The sequence below is a fragment of the Taeniopygia guttata genome, chromosome 3 (genome assembly GCF_048771995.1).
Source record: "Taeniopygia guttata chromosome 3, bTaeGut7.mat, whole genome shotgun sequence".
Taxonomy (NCBI): domain Eukaryota; kingdom Metazoa; phylum Chordata; class Aves; order Passeriformes; family Estrildidae; genus Taeniopygia; species Taeniopygia guttata.
The window spans coordinates 65,412,793-65,427,500 of record NC_133027.1 but is presented as its reverse complement, the minus strand read 5'-3'; the positions used below and the strand labels follow the sequence as shown (position 1 = coordinate 65,427,500).

The 14,708-nt window shown below is 38.0% G+C and overlaps 1 protein-coding gene and 1 long non-coding RNA gene across 9 annotated transcripts in view; one reads left to right on the top strand and one right to left on the bottom strand.

Moving 5' to 3' along the window:
* The window catches only part of LOC140683726 (uncharacterized), a 3,975-nt gene extending 3,896 nt beyond the window's left edge, over positions 1 to 79 (top strand). Inside the window, exon 2 of the long non-coding RNA XR_012055093.1 lies at positions 1 to 79. This exon is cut by the window's left edge and continues 3,104 nt beyond it. This is a non-coding gene — a long non-coding RNA (uncharacterized lncRNA).
* The window catches only part of MAP7 (microtubule associated protein 7), a 108,177-nt gene that overhangs the window by 38,657 nt on the left and 54,812 nt on the right, over positions 1 to 14,708 (bottom strand). For all 8 annotated transcript variants that reach the window (XM_030269568.4, XM_030269569.4, XM_032747564.3 and 5 more), the window contains exons 2-3: positions 9,305 to 9,373; positions 4,499 to 4,576 (exon numbers count right to left, since the gene is read on the bottom strand). In XM_030269568.4, the coding sequence (XP_030125428.4) occupies positions 4,499 to 4,576; positions 9,305 to 9,373 (147 nt within the window). The remainder of the gene's footprint in view (positions 1 to 4,498; positions 4,577 to 9,304; positions 9,374 to 14,708) is intronic.

Genomic DNA, 14,708 nt, shown 5'->3' with positions numbered 1-14,708 from the left:
ACCTCATCACCAAGAGCTTTCTCCTCTGACTGCTCTTTCACCTTTGCTCACTGCCAGCTCTGCACTGAGGCTGTGACTGCCCCCTTGCTACATTAGCAGTAAAACGGGTCAGTGATGCTTTAACCATACCTAAACATGGGGACATTACACAGAAGTGGCTGACTGAACAAACTAGAAGGTGAACTTCAGAGCTGTAATTAAAGGTGAAGTTAATGTGAGATTCTCTAAGCCAACCCTTCCCCAGCAACCACGCTCTGAGGGACATTTTTCACAGAAATTTTAAAACTAATCTTCCTTAAAAATTGTTTTCTTGTCTTATAAACCCTTTTGACATTCAAATTCTCCAAGGAGATCCCAAAAATATTCACATGCTAGGGTCAATGATTCCTAGTTTCTGTGGGGCTTCTTTCTGTTGGATGAAGTTCTGCCCTCAAGTGCCAGGGAGGAAAATAGTTCAGAAGGAATTTACTCACAGTAAAAATTGTATTTATTAATAATGTTATTATTTTGCCAATGATCACTTTCTGTGATGTTTAAAATGCTATTTTAGTGCTTATGTATTGTAAGTATTAAGAATTTAATAAATTTAGCAAACTTGAAATTCAGACATATTCCAAGAACTAAGATTAATCACTCTTTATTTAAGGAAATGTGCTAAGTCAAAAAGCAGTATTATCATCTTTTGTTCCCAATGCTAGAGACTAAATGAACCATGTGTCATTGTCAGGATTATAATTCCGATTAAAAAAAGATCCGTCTTCAAGCAGTATTAGCGTAGCTAAAACATGCAAAGAAGTGAGACTCAAAACAGTTTTCTCAAGAATCAGGGGCCAAGATAGTGCTAAGTAATAACAAGAAAAATCTTCCTCTTTGCTAGCTAAGATTCCCAGAATGAAACCCATTTTAAAATCCCAGGTATTTTCCCTGTTGAAAAACAGATTTTGATTTTTCTTTCCCGTTAGAGAGGACCAGGTCTGTGCTCTGGAACCAGAGACTAACTGGCATGAACAACTTTCACGTCTACCACTAAACTTCTACCCTCCAAAATGGTGACAGCACTTAATTAGCACATACAGAAAAGCCCATGGACCTTCCCAGCCGATTCCCAATCCTTGTCTGGGAATCAGGAAGCAGACAGTTACTTGGCAACATCCTGCCAGGATCCATCATAACAGCTTTATAGCAAGAAAAATTAAATTTTACCACCAGGGAATGCTCTTCAGCACTGGTAATTTGGCAGTACAGATACAACAGGTAAGGGTAAAGTCCACATGATGAAAAAGCAGCAGTTTTCAGTAAGGTTTTTCCAGTTTGATTAGGCTATCTACCATGGTTGCCTTCATGAAAAGTCAGTTCCAACATGTTTCTCTCAGCATCCAGTGCCAGAACACAGCTGCTCAGCCTGACACTTCTTAAGTGCCAAGCTGGAGTCAGGGTGTGGTAGGACCCTTGGTTCTGGAATAGACCCATTTGACCTACCACTGCCTCTCTTGGGCTTTCCATCTTGCACAATTCAAGAGGGTTAGTCTCACAGAGAGATCTGATATCTGTATTTTAAAGGACAGATGTTAACTTTTATCCATAGGTGCTGTGGAAAAGAGCACTAGTGGAAAGAGCACAAAAATTAAAACATGGTTACTAAAGAGCAAGTGACAACACTGGAAGCATTACTTAGAAAATCAAGTAAGATCACCCTCATAAATCCTGTAAAAGCCTGAATGCAATATCAGCAAAACACACATTACCAAGTGGTCAGGAGATTAAAAAGATTGAAGCAGAAAACCCTCCATGAAATTGTTACAACTTTAGTCATGCAAAAGGAACTGCACAGAAAAAAGTCAAAGAATTGATATTTTAGAAGTGTTGGGATAGCATTTAAAAATCAATGCATTTTCCACAGTGAAGGAACTAAAACAATCATTCCCTCTAGATGGTGTGATTTGCTGATTGTGTCCCTGTGTATCTTCTGTTACCCAAAAAGAGTCTGAAACAAAAACATGAATATACTAAAGGTGAAAGGGGCATTTTTTTTGTAGAAGCTTCTTTAATCTTTTCAATTAGATGGCTAAACATGATCCTCAAGAAACAGCATATACCAAACAGAACAAGATACATGAAACAGCAGTCCCAGCACATATATTCATATATATATATATATATATATATACACATATATATAACAAAAATGACAGCAATTCAGCAATTCCTATTCTCTAAGCACTCATTAAAAACAAAACTTAGACACCCAAGAGTGCTAAGTAGTCTAAGACTTCTAAAATACTATTTCCAGGTGCAAACAAATCTTCACGAGTTCAGAACATATGCCAACCCACCACAGGAAAGCCAAATCTATTACAGCAGAGTGGAACTTGAAAAAAATTAGAACTTGAGAGTAAAAAAAAGGGGGAAGAAAACTGGTCTTAAATCAACTCTCCTTTAATATCATAATATTGCCCAATAAATAAACATAATCCTTATTAAACTGGTACTCCACATGTTCTTAACAGAAGGGTCAAACTACTTAATTTTCCTGACCTCCAGGAGTTCAAGTTGTTGAAAGTACAAAACAAAATTACTACCAGCTCTACACCTAGAAAATTGAACCCTTTCCCTTTTTTTGAGCAAATTTTACTTGAGGTATGACTGAAATTCTCAACTTCTATATAAAAAGAAGTCTTTGCTAAACTGACATATCCTCTGAATCAAAAGGAAAGGAATTAAGTTTAAATCCAACCTAATTCTATTGAAAAAAAAAAAAAAAGAAAATTCCTTCCTCCAGTTGCTTTACTGTTCGTGGCTCATGTCCCAGTATTAACAAAATCCAACTCTAATTTCTAGTAAGACACATTTATGTAACAATATTATACAACTTAATGTTTAAGAGAGACAGCTTAGGAATTTCTTTGCTGTGGTTCACATGACATGAGTGACTGATTATCTAGGTTCTGCACTAAAAAAAAAAAAAAAAAAGAAAGAAAAGAAAAGTTGCATTACCATTGTAAAAATCATTGTTTCGCTGTACTGGAACACAAATCTCAAGAGATAACTCCTAAATCATAGCAGACAAATATACAGATGAAAGAACAATGCGACTTTCAATTTTCACAACACACAATACACCCATACATCATAGGGACATGTGGAACTCTCCCATGTGGAAATGAAGGATTCCACATCAACTTACAAAAACTCCTGATGTAGCTTTGATGTTGCTTTAAAACATGTCACACAAAATAACACATTTCTCAACATAAATCATGTCCTTCTGGTAACAAATACTCATTTATCCATAGCTAGAAAAATCAGAGTTGAGTTAAATCCAAGGAAAGCATTTCTCTCTATATTTGAGTAAAGCATTGTTATTATACAAGGATGAAACCTGAGAAAAAAAACAAATTCAAAACATGGAGCCATCATCTGTGAAAAACTAATTAAAATGGGCCAGTAATAGTCATTTGCTCTGAAATCAGAAAAAACTAAGACTACACGTACCATCAACCTCAACTCAAGGAGCAGCTTTTCAGTGATTATCAAACATCCTGTCATGTTACCCCTTGAGCAAGCCAAAACTAAAGCTTTCCTTTTCCCCTCCAAAACAATCTAAGTGCTTCATGCATGGCTACTGTAATGTTATAAGGTGCTGTAAATAAGGGAGGATATAAATGATATCAAGACCTAAGTAACAATTAATGGTGGCTCATCAGGTTAGAAAAAACAACATAATTCTGGTTGGAGTTACAATATAGTTCTATAAACTTTCAGAAGTTAGAAATGGGAAATAAAGAACTTCTGTTTCTCAAGCCCTTAAAACAATTTCTTTCAGCATTGAAAGAAATCAGAGTAAACATATAAAAAAGAGGAAATACTTGTATTTCCCAACCTCCCAGTTACCATAGAACTTTGTGGCAGCCAAACACATAAAGGTTGTTCAGACAGCCACCAATTTGGCATCACATAATTCTTAATTCTCTCACCACCATACTTAGTACAGTGCCCATCAGTAGTAGTCACTTGTTAGGTAGCCTTCACTGCTCACTTGAACTGTGTTATACAAACACAGGCACAGGTGACATAAAATATTGAGCACACCTACTTGACACCTAGTAAAGGTTTGACCTGAAAAAAGTACCCCACTACATTAAAAAATTCAAACCATGCATTTGCAACATATTCTACAATTCTATTTTATGGTATTCAGCATTTTAATCTTAAGTGGTTAACTATTCTAAAACTTCAAAATTCCATTTACATCAGCTAAGCTCTCTTGCATGATTTCAGAATTAAACCTACTTTTCATTCACATTCACAGAACAGGTGAGAGATATAGTACTGATGAACTAAAAGATCTACTTTAACGCTATGATAGCGTATCTAAGATAACACTATTGCAAATCTAGCACGATTTTCCTGACTACCCCTAAAAATAAGTTGTCAATAATGCTGCATGAAGATGGCAGTTCATTAAAAACAAACAAACAAAAATCAGAGGGGGCCTTACCTAGCTGTTTTTCTCGCTCTTCTCTCCGTTCTCTGGCAAGCCGTTGCCTGTCATCAACCCTTAGTACTGTTGGATGATCTACAAATGGAGAAAGAGAAGTATTAGGCACATAGCATAAAATCAAATACTACCAAACCCAAACTTATAGGAAAATGGCTGTTAACTCTAATTATTCTGTCAAAATAGATAATGTTTTCAGAAATCCATCTTATTTAAAAAAAAAACAGAAAACTGATAATTAGAATTAATTCCTATTTTTAAGATGTAAAATACTTCCAAAGAATAGACTAAGATGTGACTGCAAGTACCCAGCAAAACTACTGCTTGTAAAAGCCAAGGAAAAAGCTTTATTTTGTTTCAAAGCCTAAAATAACTTGACTGCTAGAGAGCATTTTGAAAAAATACTGTTTATTATTCCATAATGTCTCTCCAAAATGTATCCACAGGAAAGGCTATTATAATAAAGATTTATCTTCCCCTCGATATTACCTCAGAACAACCAATAAGTCCTATATCATGGCACAAGAACCTCAGCACCCAAGCAAAATTGGCTGAATCAAAATACTGATCTGGTTGAGCAGTTCTAAAGCAGTTCTGGCTGAGCCTCTGAAAAAAGCATGATATTGATTTCAAAATATGTTTGTGTGCTCATGTGTTAAAAAATCTGGCAAACATACTAAAGGCAGTCCATCACATGCATGGACTGGTATAACAAGAATCAAGTAAGAAAAGAGCTTTAACTATTCTTGTAGACTGAAATTTATCTACATCAGTACTTCACAACTATCTGCAACTGGCTGCTCGGATCACCAAAGTAAGACTGAGAATAATATGAAAGATCTGTGTCATAGCCCAGGTCTGACTTTAAAAATTCAGGTTTGGCTGGAAAATATCACTTGCTCAATGATGGCTCTGGAAGACAGCAAAGTGCTGAACAGCTAGCATTCGACCGCCAGTTCCAGCAATGGAGCTGTTCCAGACAAAGGGAACAAAATCCAAGTTAGCAATTCATCTCAGCATGCTGCCAAAACTAATTTCCTACTCAGCCTGTTCTGTTAAACCTGGAAAGCTCTTAATATTATGGGGCTTTTTTCAGTAGCACTGATCTGCTTTGCATAAGAACACAATAAACAGAAAACCCACAGAAAAATCAAAAATGTCTGGGTATAAATAAATAATCTGATTTATTTTGGTATTGAGGAGAACTCAGTTTTTAAGTTTTTTAAAATAAAGAGCTATTCAAATACTGTCATCATAAAAGTGCACAAGACAACAAAGCCTTTTCACTATTCAGTGTGAATACACATGTAAGCAACTTGTAAAAACATACAGAGTCATCCTACTTGTGTATAGGATGCATACGTATGCATACGTATGCATATAACTATGCATACCTATGTATTAGCAAACAATACAATGGGTCATAAAACTGACATTAAAGATATTTGAACAATAAGTCATTGAAATGAGGCTATGCTAGACTAATTTTGAATAGTTATTAGAATTAGATTTAAAAAAAAATAATGTGCATTTCATCCTCTAACAGAAGTTTCTACATAAGCATGACAGGATGTCTTGAGTGAACCAGTTCACCAACAGCTACTTACACTTTAATTACTCTTGAATTCTAATCAGTGAAAAACTTTTATCTCAACAACAGTCAGACTAGAGCCCAAATTAAGAGTGTTAATAGCAATGCAAAGTAACAGCTGCAAGAAGAAAACCCAGAAAACCCACAGCTGGCAGGGAGAACCTTCAAACACAACAGCCCCAGTAAAGGGCACAAGTGAAAAAGTCACCAGCAAAGACAAAGGTAATCTGTCACCCATTTGCAGGTCAAAACTTCAATGATGGCTGACTAGCCCACAGTGCTGCCATTTATGGGACTTTGCTCAGCCATGGCATGGCAGAGATTTGCCCAGTGCATGGTGAACATCTGCATTTGGCTGATGTTCAGCAGTGCGCTGACTCACGTGCAGTCCCTCTAGCATACAGACACAGGTCAAAAGGGTAATAATATTCCTTCTCCCTGGTGACTGGCACACAAGGTTCACAAAACATGAATTTCTGTGGCATGAGAAATTAGTGCTTGTGGAATAATGCACATTTTCCCTGGAAAACAAGGATTCCCCTTCAAGGGCTGTCAGCACAGTCAATGTAACATCGAGTTGACATAAAATGATGAGGCACTGGGGAAAAATGTAGAAACCTGCTTCTTTCAGAATATCCTTCCAGCTGGAGTTTTTTTTTCCCTTTCTTGAGAAGAGAGATTTCCCTATCGGAGAGAGGCAACAATTCTTCAAAGAGGCAGCAGAGTTACGTGGACAGGCAAACTGAAAAGGTCTCCCTAAAGAATTCCTAATTATAAGCAGTGAAGGAATAAAATAAATTTTTAAAGTTGCCCTCTGTCACTCTGTTCGAAGATATCCAATTATTTTTTCCATATCACACATCTGATAGTGTTCACACAAGAGCAGTCCCTCTCCCAGCACCCCAGGATGTTAGAACAATCCTAAAGAATTCGCATTAAGTTGCAGGCTATGGAGAGTGTGTGTCCTCAGTAACAAATTATTTTGCTTACATTTGGGATCACAAAGAGCTAAATCAATATTAGGACAAAGATGAGGGTAGCACCTTTGTAGCAGACCATTATTGTATTTGCTCTGCTAGAAGCTGGAGCACATATTATCAGTGCAAGACTTACACTGATAATTAAAATGTCTTCTCTAAATTTTCAAAATTATCCTTCATAGTTTGGCTACAACCCCAAACTCCAACATTTGTATTCTGAATCCACATCTTCTGCTGACACCCCTAGTGCCAAGCATCAATAGTTTCAAACTCTGGCAAAACAAGAGAGCTCACTGGGACTGCTCCCAATTTTATTTCTCATGTCACTATTCATTAAAAACCCACCAGGCAAATACCTGGGGGATTGGCATTTCTTCTTATTCGGTAGGAATACCAGGAGAAACAAACAAAGTATTTGTACTCTCTTTTGCTCATACTCCTCATCAGATTGTAAGCTTTAAATTACTGTGAAAGGAAATGGGAAACATGTCAGCTGCAACGAATCCTGCAAGAATTTCTCATTTTGTAGAGAAATAATTGCCAATTGGGCATACACAAAGCCTAAGAGACAACATTCCAGGAAGACCCACATGCTGCTTTGGAAGTTGCAGTCTGGTTATGCTGCAATATGTGGGAACTCACACTCAACAATCTATCTCCCTTCACTTATGTATCAAGCACAGAATTAAGCATTTGTATGATAGGGATCTTGGGAGAATAAATAAGCCATAGCTCTGCATAGGAGAAATTAATTTTGTACCTGCTGCTGGAAATTAAGCCTCTAAATTACGTATGAAAACAGTATATGTTCATAATTTTGTGAACATTTAGTGTGTGTTCAAAATTAATTTTAATAAGTTAATAGGTAATTTTGAAAGCTTAGAAGCTGTGAACAGTATTTTGCAGAAATTCAGCATGGAAACATTAATAGGTTTTTGTCCCTAATGAGAGTAACAACAGCAAAAAAATTTTTTTACAAATCTTCTATAGAACTAAAGCTCGACAAACTCCTAATCAAAATTTATATTTGTAGAAACTGAATTCCTAAATTATCAATTTTCATATATACTTTGTAAATATGACCAGTTTTTGTGGCTCATACTATCAGCTCTACTCTGCCTTCCCCCATTCCAGCCCCAAGAATTTTGGATTCCTTCTACACACCAGCATAGATGAAGGGAACATTGGAATAGCTAGGATGCCCTCCTGAGAAATGAAAACTGGATTAAACTATTGTAGAATAAAGCAAGTATTGAACACCGTCCACCACAAAGAGCTCCGGGAAGAGGTAATTTAATCTTTGTTTTCGCCTCCTTTTCCCACTGCCTGTCTGACTGAGAGCAGCCGTGATTCCTGTGCTTTGTGCAGGACCCAGCGTGCCTGGCCCAGCATTCCAGGTGTGATCTGAATGCAGACAGCGCTGGGATTCCTTCCCTCCAGGGACAGGCCAAGGCATCCCCTTTGGGGATAGAGAAGAGTCTGTCAGTACAAAACATCCACTGAGCTGCCAAGCTGTCAAGGAGTTGAAAGGAGGATGTCACAGTGGACCTAGTCCTCAGCACCACAAGTACCTCTGCTTTCCCAGGAATCAAAACAAAATCATTATTAACTGCATACTTTAATCTTGGGTACCTGAACTGCAGCACAAGCAGAATTTAGATATCTAAGTCCTCTTCTGGATCTTGGTCTAAGCATGCAAGTGGAGCAGACCCATGACACCAAGGACTATACTAAACTTTTTAGCACATACATTTTCAAATGTGTAAGTGAACAGTGAACTAAATCCACACAATGTACCCGTGAGGTATGGTGCAGTAATGAGAAACATCTGCCCACAGCATAGAGCATGTTACAGAGTATGGTATGCTTTGTGGTAAGTGAGGAAATGACTGAACAGAGGCACATTCATATAAAGCTGCAAATCTTTGCCTACAGCACAAAATTCTTGTTCAAGCACAAATGCAAATACACTGGCTTCTGTTGTCTTTTCTCACTTCCCAACCCTCATTCCTAAGCTATTTTAAAATATAAGTAAATTTGTCCAGTTTTGCTTCTTTGCAAACAATCACATATTCCAGCCTATCTAAACATGAACAGTCAGCAATACCAGTTTTGTCTGAAACAGTAAATGAGGTACAAAAGCAACAAACTTCAGAAGTTCTCGTGACGACAGCTGTTTTCCATGCACCATTGAGGCAAACAGCCTTAAAACATGGAGCATGTGAAATGGTGTACCTGGTTTAGTTCCAGCGTTGCTTTGTCCTGAAGTGACTTTCTTATCTTGTGTTTCAGAACCTTCAGTTGCTAGAATAAGGAAGAAAAAAAGACATTAATTAACTATTTTACTTGGTATTAGGTCACTCACCTTATTATATTCACACTTAAATATTGCTGGATTCTCTCTTAAATCAGACTGTTCCAAGATTTCATCTTAATGCCATTCTACATAATTTTGCATAGACAAAGCCCCAAAGGCTACACAGAAAGCATTTAAGCCACAATACAAGTTCCCAATTCAAGCTGAAGAAAGAGCCACAAGATGATTTCATTTTAACAATGTATTTTAATAAGACTTATATGATGACTTGCAGATCCCAGGTTTCTAAAAGTATGGTACGAGATACTGGTAAAAACCTCTTTACAAATTGCACATCCATAATGCAGGACTGAAGAGAGGACTATTAATTACCTGAATGAAATCTAAATGAGGAGATATTCCCATTATTTGCAACAGACTTTTGATCGGGTCCTACCAGCCTAGAACAAGATCTAATTCTGGAGCTCTGAATGCCCTTTCAACAACCCTTTATGAAAAAAATAAACCCAGAAGATTCATTACTATTATTCAAATCAAAACCATATCTTTAGCTCAGCATAGATTTGTAACTAAAAAACCAGCCAAAAAATTAGATGCCATGATTTTTTCATCTTACTACTCATCTTTGTATCCAGCAGTTCCACTATAGGAGTGTTGGAGTCCAGAACACACCAATCTGGGAACAGCCTAAAGGCAGACTGTGAGAATTCTAAGCCTTCCAAAAACAGCTTGAAAGTATTTGCAAGCAAGGATAAAAAGACAGTTATAAATAAAGCTTAGGGGACGAAAGACACCAATCCACTTGAACAAAAATATCACTAGAGATGAAAGTTGGAAAAAAAACTCTGATTACTCCGGATTTAAAAGCTAAACAGGCATTACTGTATTAGATCCACTTCAGAAAACATAATTAAAACAATTTTTCCTCAGAAGACTCCAAGGAATTTCTTATGCATGTCAGCTTTAACAATACACACTCAGCACTTAGTACCTCAGTGAGTTCATTCCCATCATGGCCTCACGGCCTTTGTTTCCTTGCTTACCTCCTTCCACAGGCATGTTTCAGGATTAACAGAGAGGGTAAATGGTAGCAGGAAAAACCTTTATGTTACATGTACTGAACCTTTTTTGCAGGGGGAAGGTGGGTGAGGGAAATAGAAAAATACTGTTATCGAATGTTTCATGTTCAACAACGTTTTGCCAAGAACGGTGTTCAAAAATCACATAGTCTCACAAAAAAAAACAAAAAGTGTGAAACCTGAAATAATTGTGAGACACTTCTCTTCTTAAGGCCTGTATTAAGTTTCTTACAATCAATAGAAATAACCACTGTTCAACTTAAATACCAATTTCAAATGACAATAAGAACTAACACCTTAAAGGCAGCCCAACACAAGATTTTAGTATTTGCTATTTTAAAGGCCTCATACAAAAGATAAGTGTGACCTATGGGTAGATGGATTGATTTTTGGCAAGATAATTTGAGCACCACTGAACTCTTGCACCACCAGGCTTGAAAGGATCTACCATTATGAAAATCCATACGTGGTGCTGGAACAAGTCCAGAGAAAGCCAAGAGAGTTGGTGCAGTGTCCAGAGCACAAGGGCTATGTGGAGCAGGGGAGGGAGCTGGGGTATTTAACCTGGAGAAAGGGAGGCTCAGGGGGAATCACAGCACTCTCTATAACTGCCCGGAAGGAGCTTGCAGCCAGGTGGTCAGCTGCTTCTCACAGAACAAGAAGAAACACCATGAGGACGAAATGGCCTCAAGTTGCACAAGGGGAGTTTTACACTGGACATTAGGAAAAAATTCTTCCCAAAAGAGTAGTCAGGCATTGGAACAGGCTGGTGGGATCACCACATCTGGAAGTGTTCAAAAACTTGGGGATGTGGCACCCAGGGCTATGGTTTAGTGGTGAACATGGCAGCGTTAGTTTAACAGTTGGACTTCATTTTGGAGGTCTTTTCCAACCTTAACACTTCAGTGATTCTAAGCTCTTTATACCTTATCTCCGCCTCAAAGTTAAGGTACTAGTAAAATAGGCTTTTTTCCTGCATGAATCAACTATTTAGAACATTCCCAGAAAAAGTCCCACTGTAACTCAGTGTGACTACATCACAATTCCCTTCAGCCTGGCCTAGGGCACTATATAGAAGAAAAAACTGTCATAAAATAGTAAAAATACTGTTTCTAAGAGCTAGTGGATACACTGATGTTCTAATAGCATCAGCACAAATTTCTTTGCATCTTTCATACTGAGTATGTTCATTATTTTCTTCAAGCACTGCACCATGGGATTATGCAACACTCCATTAACTTCAAAACTGTGGTTTAAATGCCAGAAAGAAAATACACTTGCAAAAAAGGCTAGGTACATGAAGTAATACTTTCCCCCCCATATTTCCTTGTCTAACATTTCCTTGAAATATTGTTTGACATGGTTTGAATACACATTCATATGACCACTCATATGACAAGCGACAAAAGGAACAGATGGCACACCATGAATTTTAACGATGCTGGATATCAAATAAGAATTGGCACAAGTATTTAGTAACCAGTGTAGGTGTGCTCCCACATAAAATACCTCTTGCTCTAGGATACAAACAGATTAATAGACAACTAAACATCTAAAATCCACACCTAAATATTGACAATTGGTTTCCATACCTAACAGATGCCAGAAGAGATATCATTTAACTACCCAATATTTGCTCTGCTGTTTATCTTGAACCACTGCCTTTACATAAGGGAATAAAAGCTGCATAAAGAAGAGTTACAGATGGATAATTTTCTGTGAAGCACAGCTGTCTCTCTCAGCTCTGCCATTATTATATGGCACAGCATCGAACAGAAAGCTGTACCTCAGTTTCTCTGTGTGGAAAGAGGGGAAAAAATAGTGGGGGGAAGGCAAAAAAAGAGATATGTATTTCTACTGAATAATATGCATTTGTAAATGTTGAGCTTTCAAGTAACACCAGTTGCATCACAAAATTCAATATATATACCAGAGGCAGAGCTGAAAGGGATCCATAAGGATGACAAGTTCTAGGGAAGACCCCTTCAGGCTCAGCTTTTAGCTTTGCTTTGAACCAAGACAAGTACAAAACTGGCAGATGATTGATAAAAAAACAGTTTTGTAATGGAAATGAAATATATTTAGAAATCTCTGATCAGTTTCAATATATCTATGGGTTCCCAGATAGGTTTAATTAATACTTCTATTGATTACCAGGATAAGCACAAGCTCTAGAAGGACTGACAAGCTATTTCATAGGATGTCAGCTCACCCCATGTCTCATACAGCCATTATAATTACTGTAAATTCCTAGAACAGTTAATAATCTCTGTAGTGAGTACTAGTACCAAAGTTTATTTCCTAAAATGAGAAAAAACTACTTTATGATAGCCAGAGCTACTTTGAAAGAGCTGTTCCATGATCAGCATCTGTCAGACAAAAATGCCTTTAATAACCTTACAGGCTAAGGTGTTCCTCTTGAGCTAACAAACCAGTTATCTCCAGCTTGTCCAAAGGAGGCCTGTGTGCGCAGAAGTAGGAATTGCTAGCAGTGGGAAGCAAAACAAGCACAAACAGAAAGTTTATATTAAAAATATTCAAAGTCAAAGAAAAGGCTCATAAAAGACATTGAGAAAAGAGGAAAATTGTAAGCTTTTATTGATTTTTTTACATGTCACATGAGAAATCTGGCCTGGGAGACAAGGCAACATATTCAAGGGGAAAAAATTAGTTGAGAATTAGAACCTCTGGGAGGATGTGCTGGAAAGCAGAAAGAACATTCACCCAGACCCTGGAAAAAACACTGAATGCCAAACACTGAGAGGCAAATCGCACTGGCATTTTGACAGGCTTTTTTAAAAACACAAGAGCTGTGCAGAATACAAACACTTGTTTTTCAAACTGTGGCAAATCAAGAACATGTTTGCATGGTTGAACCAGCTATTCCCAGTGAGGTGAATGGCAAACCAAAGGCCCCATAGCAAGGCTGAGGAGCTGGAAAGAAGATGCTCAAGCTCTGTTCCATGGAAAAAGGGAATCAGCCACAAGGCAGAGGCAGTTCTATTTCCAGAAGGTCTCTACCCCCAGAACTGTAAGCCTCAAGAGATTAAAGGCAGTGTGAAGGGGCACTTGGGGATCAGAAGCAAGAAGTGCTGCTGAGACCTGTGTCAAGGTCAGGATGAGCACAGCAGCACCCCCCCCCCCCCCCCCACCCCAGAACGGCATCCTAGCACGGGTCTGGAAAGATGAGCTGTACAAGGGCTGCACAGCTGTGGATGAAAGCACAAGCCAGGAGAGTCCCAGGCCTGCAGTGTGGGAACCCCTCTGGGTACAGGGTGCTCTGAGCACCAAGGGGGAAAGATCAGCCTCTAGTTACCTGCTTGATTTCTACAAGTGAGAGAGAAGTTACTGAGAAGCAGCCATGAGAAAAAAGAAACAACTAAATCAGAGGAGGAGGGATTACAGGGAAAAAAGAAGAAAATCTAGCTATTCTGTACCTGCCACTTGTCATCTAATCCCCCTGGTATGACTGAACAGCTACTTTTTTTAGCTGTCAGAGTGTGCTGGGGGTGTGTGAGATAGGGAAAGCTTCAGAAATGACAGCTGGAACAAACTCATACCTCAGTAAAAAAGTGCCTCCAATACATTGCAGAGGAAATTCAGCATTAAACTAGGAAATTTAAAACAGAGCTAACTGGGAACTAATATATTCTTTATCCTTAGCACCTAATCCTGCTACCTCCAACTACTTCCTTATGAACACTGCTCAAAAAAAAAATCTGAATAAAACCCCCACTCTTAAATTCACTTGCTTATTTTATATAGCATGTCACACCTGACATGCACAATGTAAAAAATGCATAGTTTGAATTACCCAGAACTAAGCAGAGAACAGAGTATTCAAAGTTTATATAAGTAATAATAAAGAATTGGTGTTAGTCTAGGAAGTTTTGTCTAGACACTGGGAACAGTGGCGAGCTAGCATGTCAGTCAAGTCAGAGGCATTGCTGTGCAGGGTAGAGTGTGTTGAAAGAGCAGACATAGGTCAGAGCTGACAGAATTTATTAGAATTTATTATTTATTAATTCAGAAACACATTAAGACCAAAATCCTGAGTACCTGGCTCAGAATAAGCATCTTAGCATTCAGCAACTGGCTGTTCTGTTCTAAGGCAATACCACTGAAATTTAAGACTAAAGAGTCTCTTCAAAGGCAAAACTGGGTTGTTTATCCTACAAGCAAATTCCTGTGAGCCATGATCCATGGGCTGAATACATGGGAATGCAGAGTTCAACATTAAAGC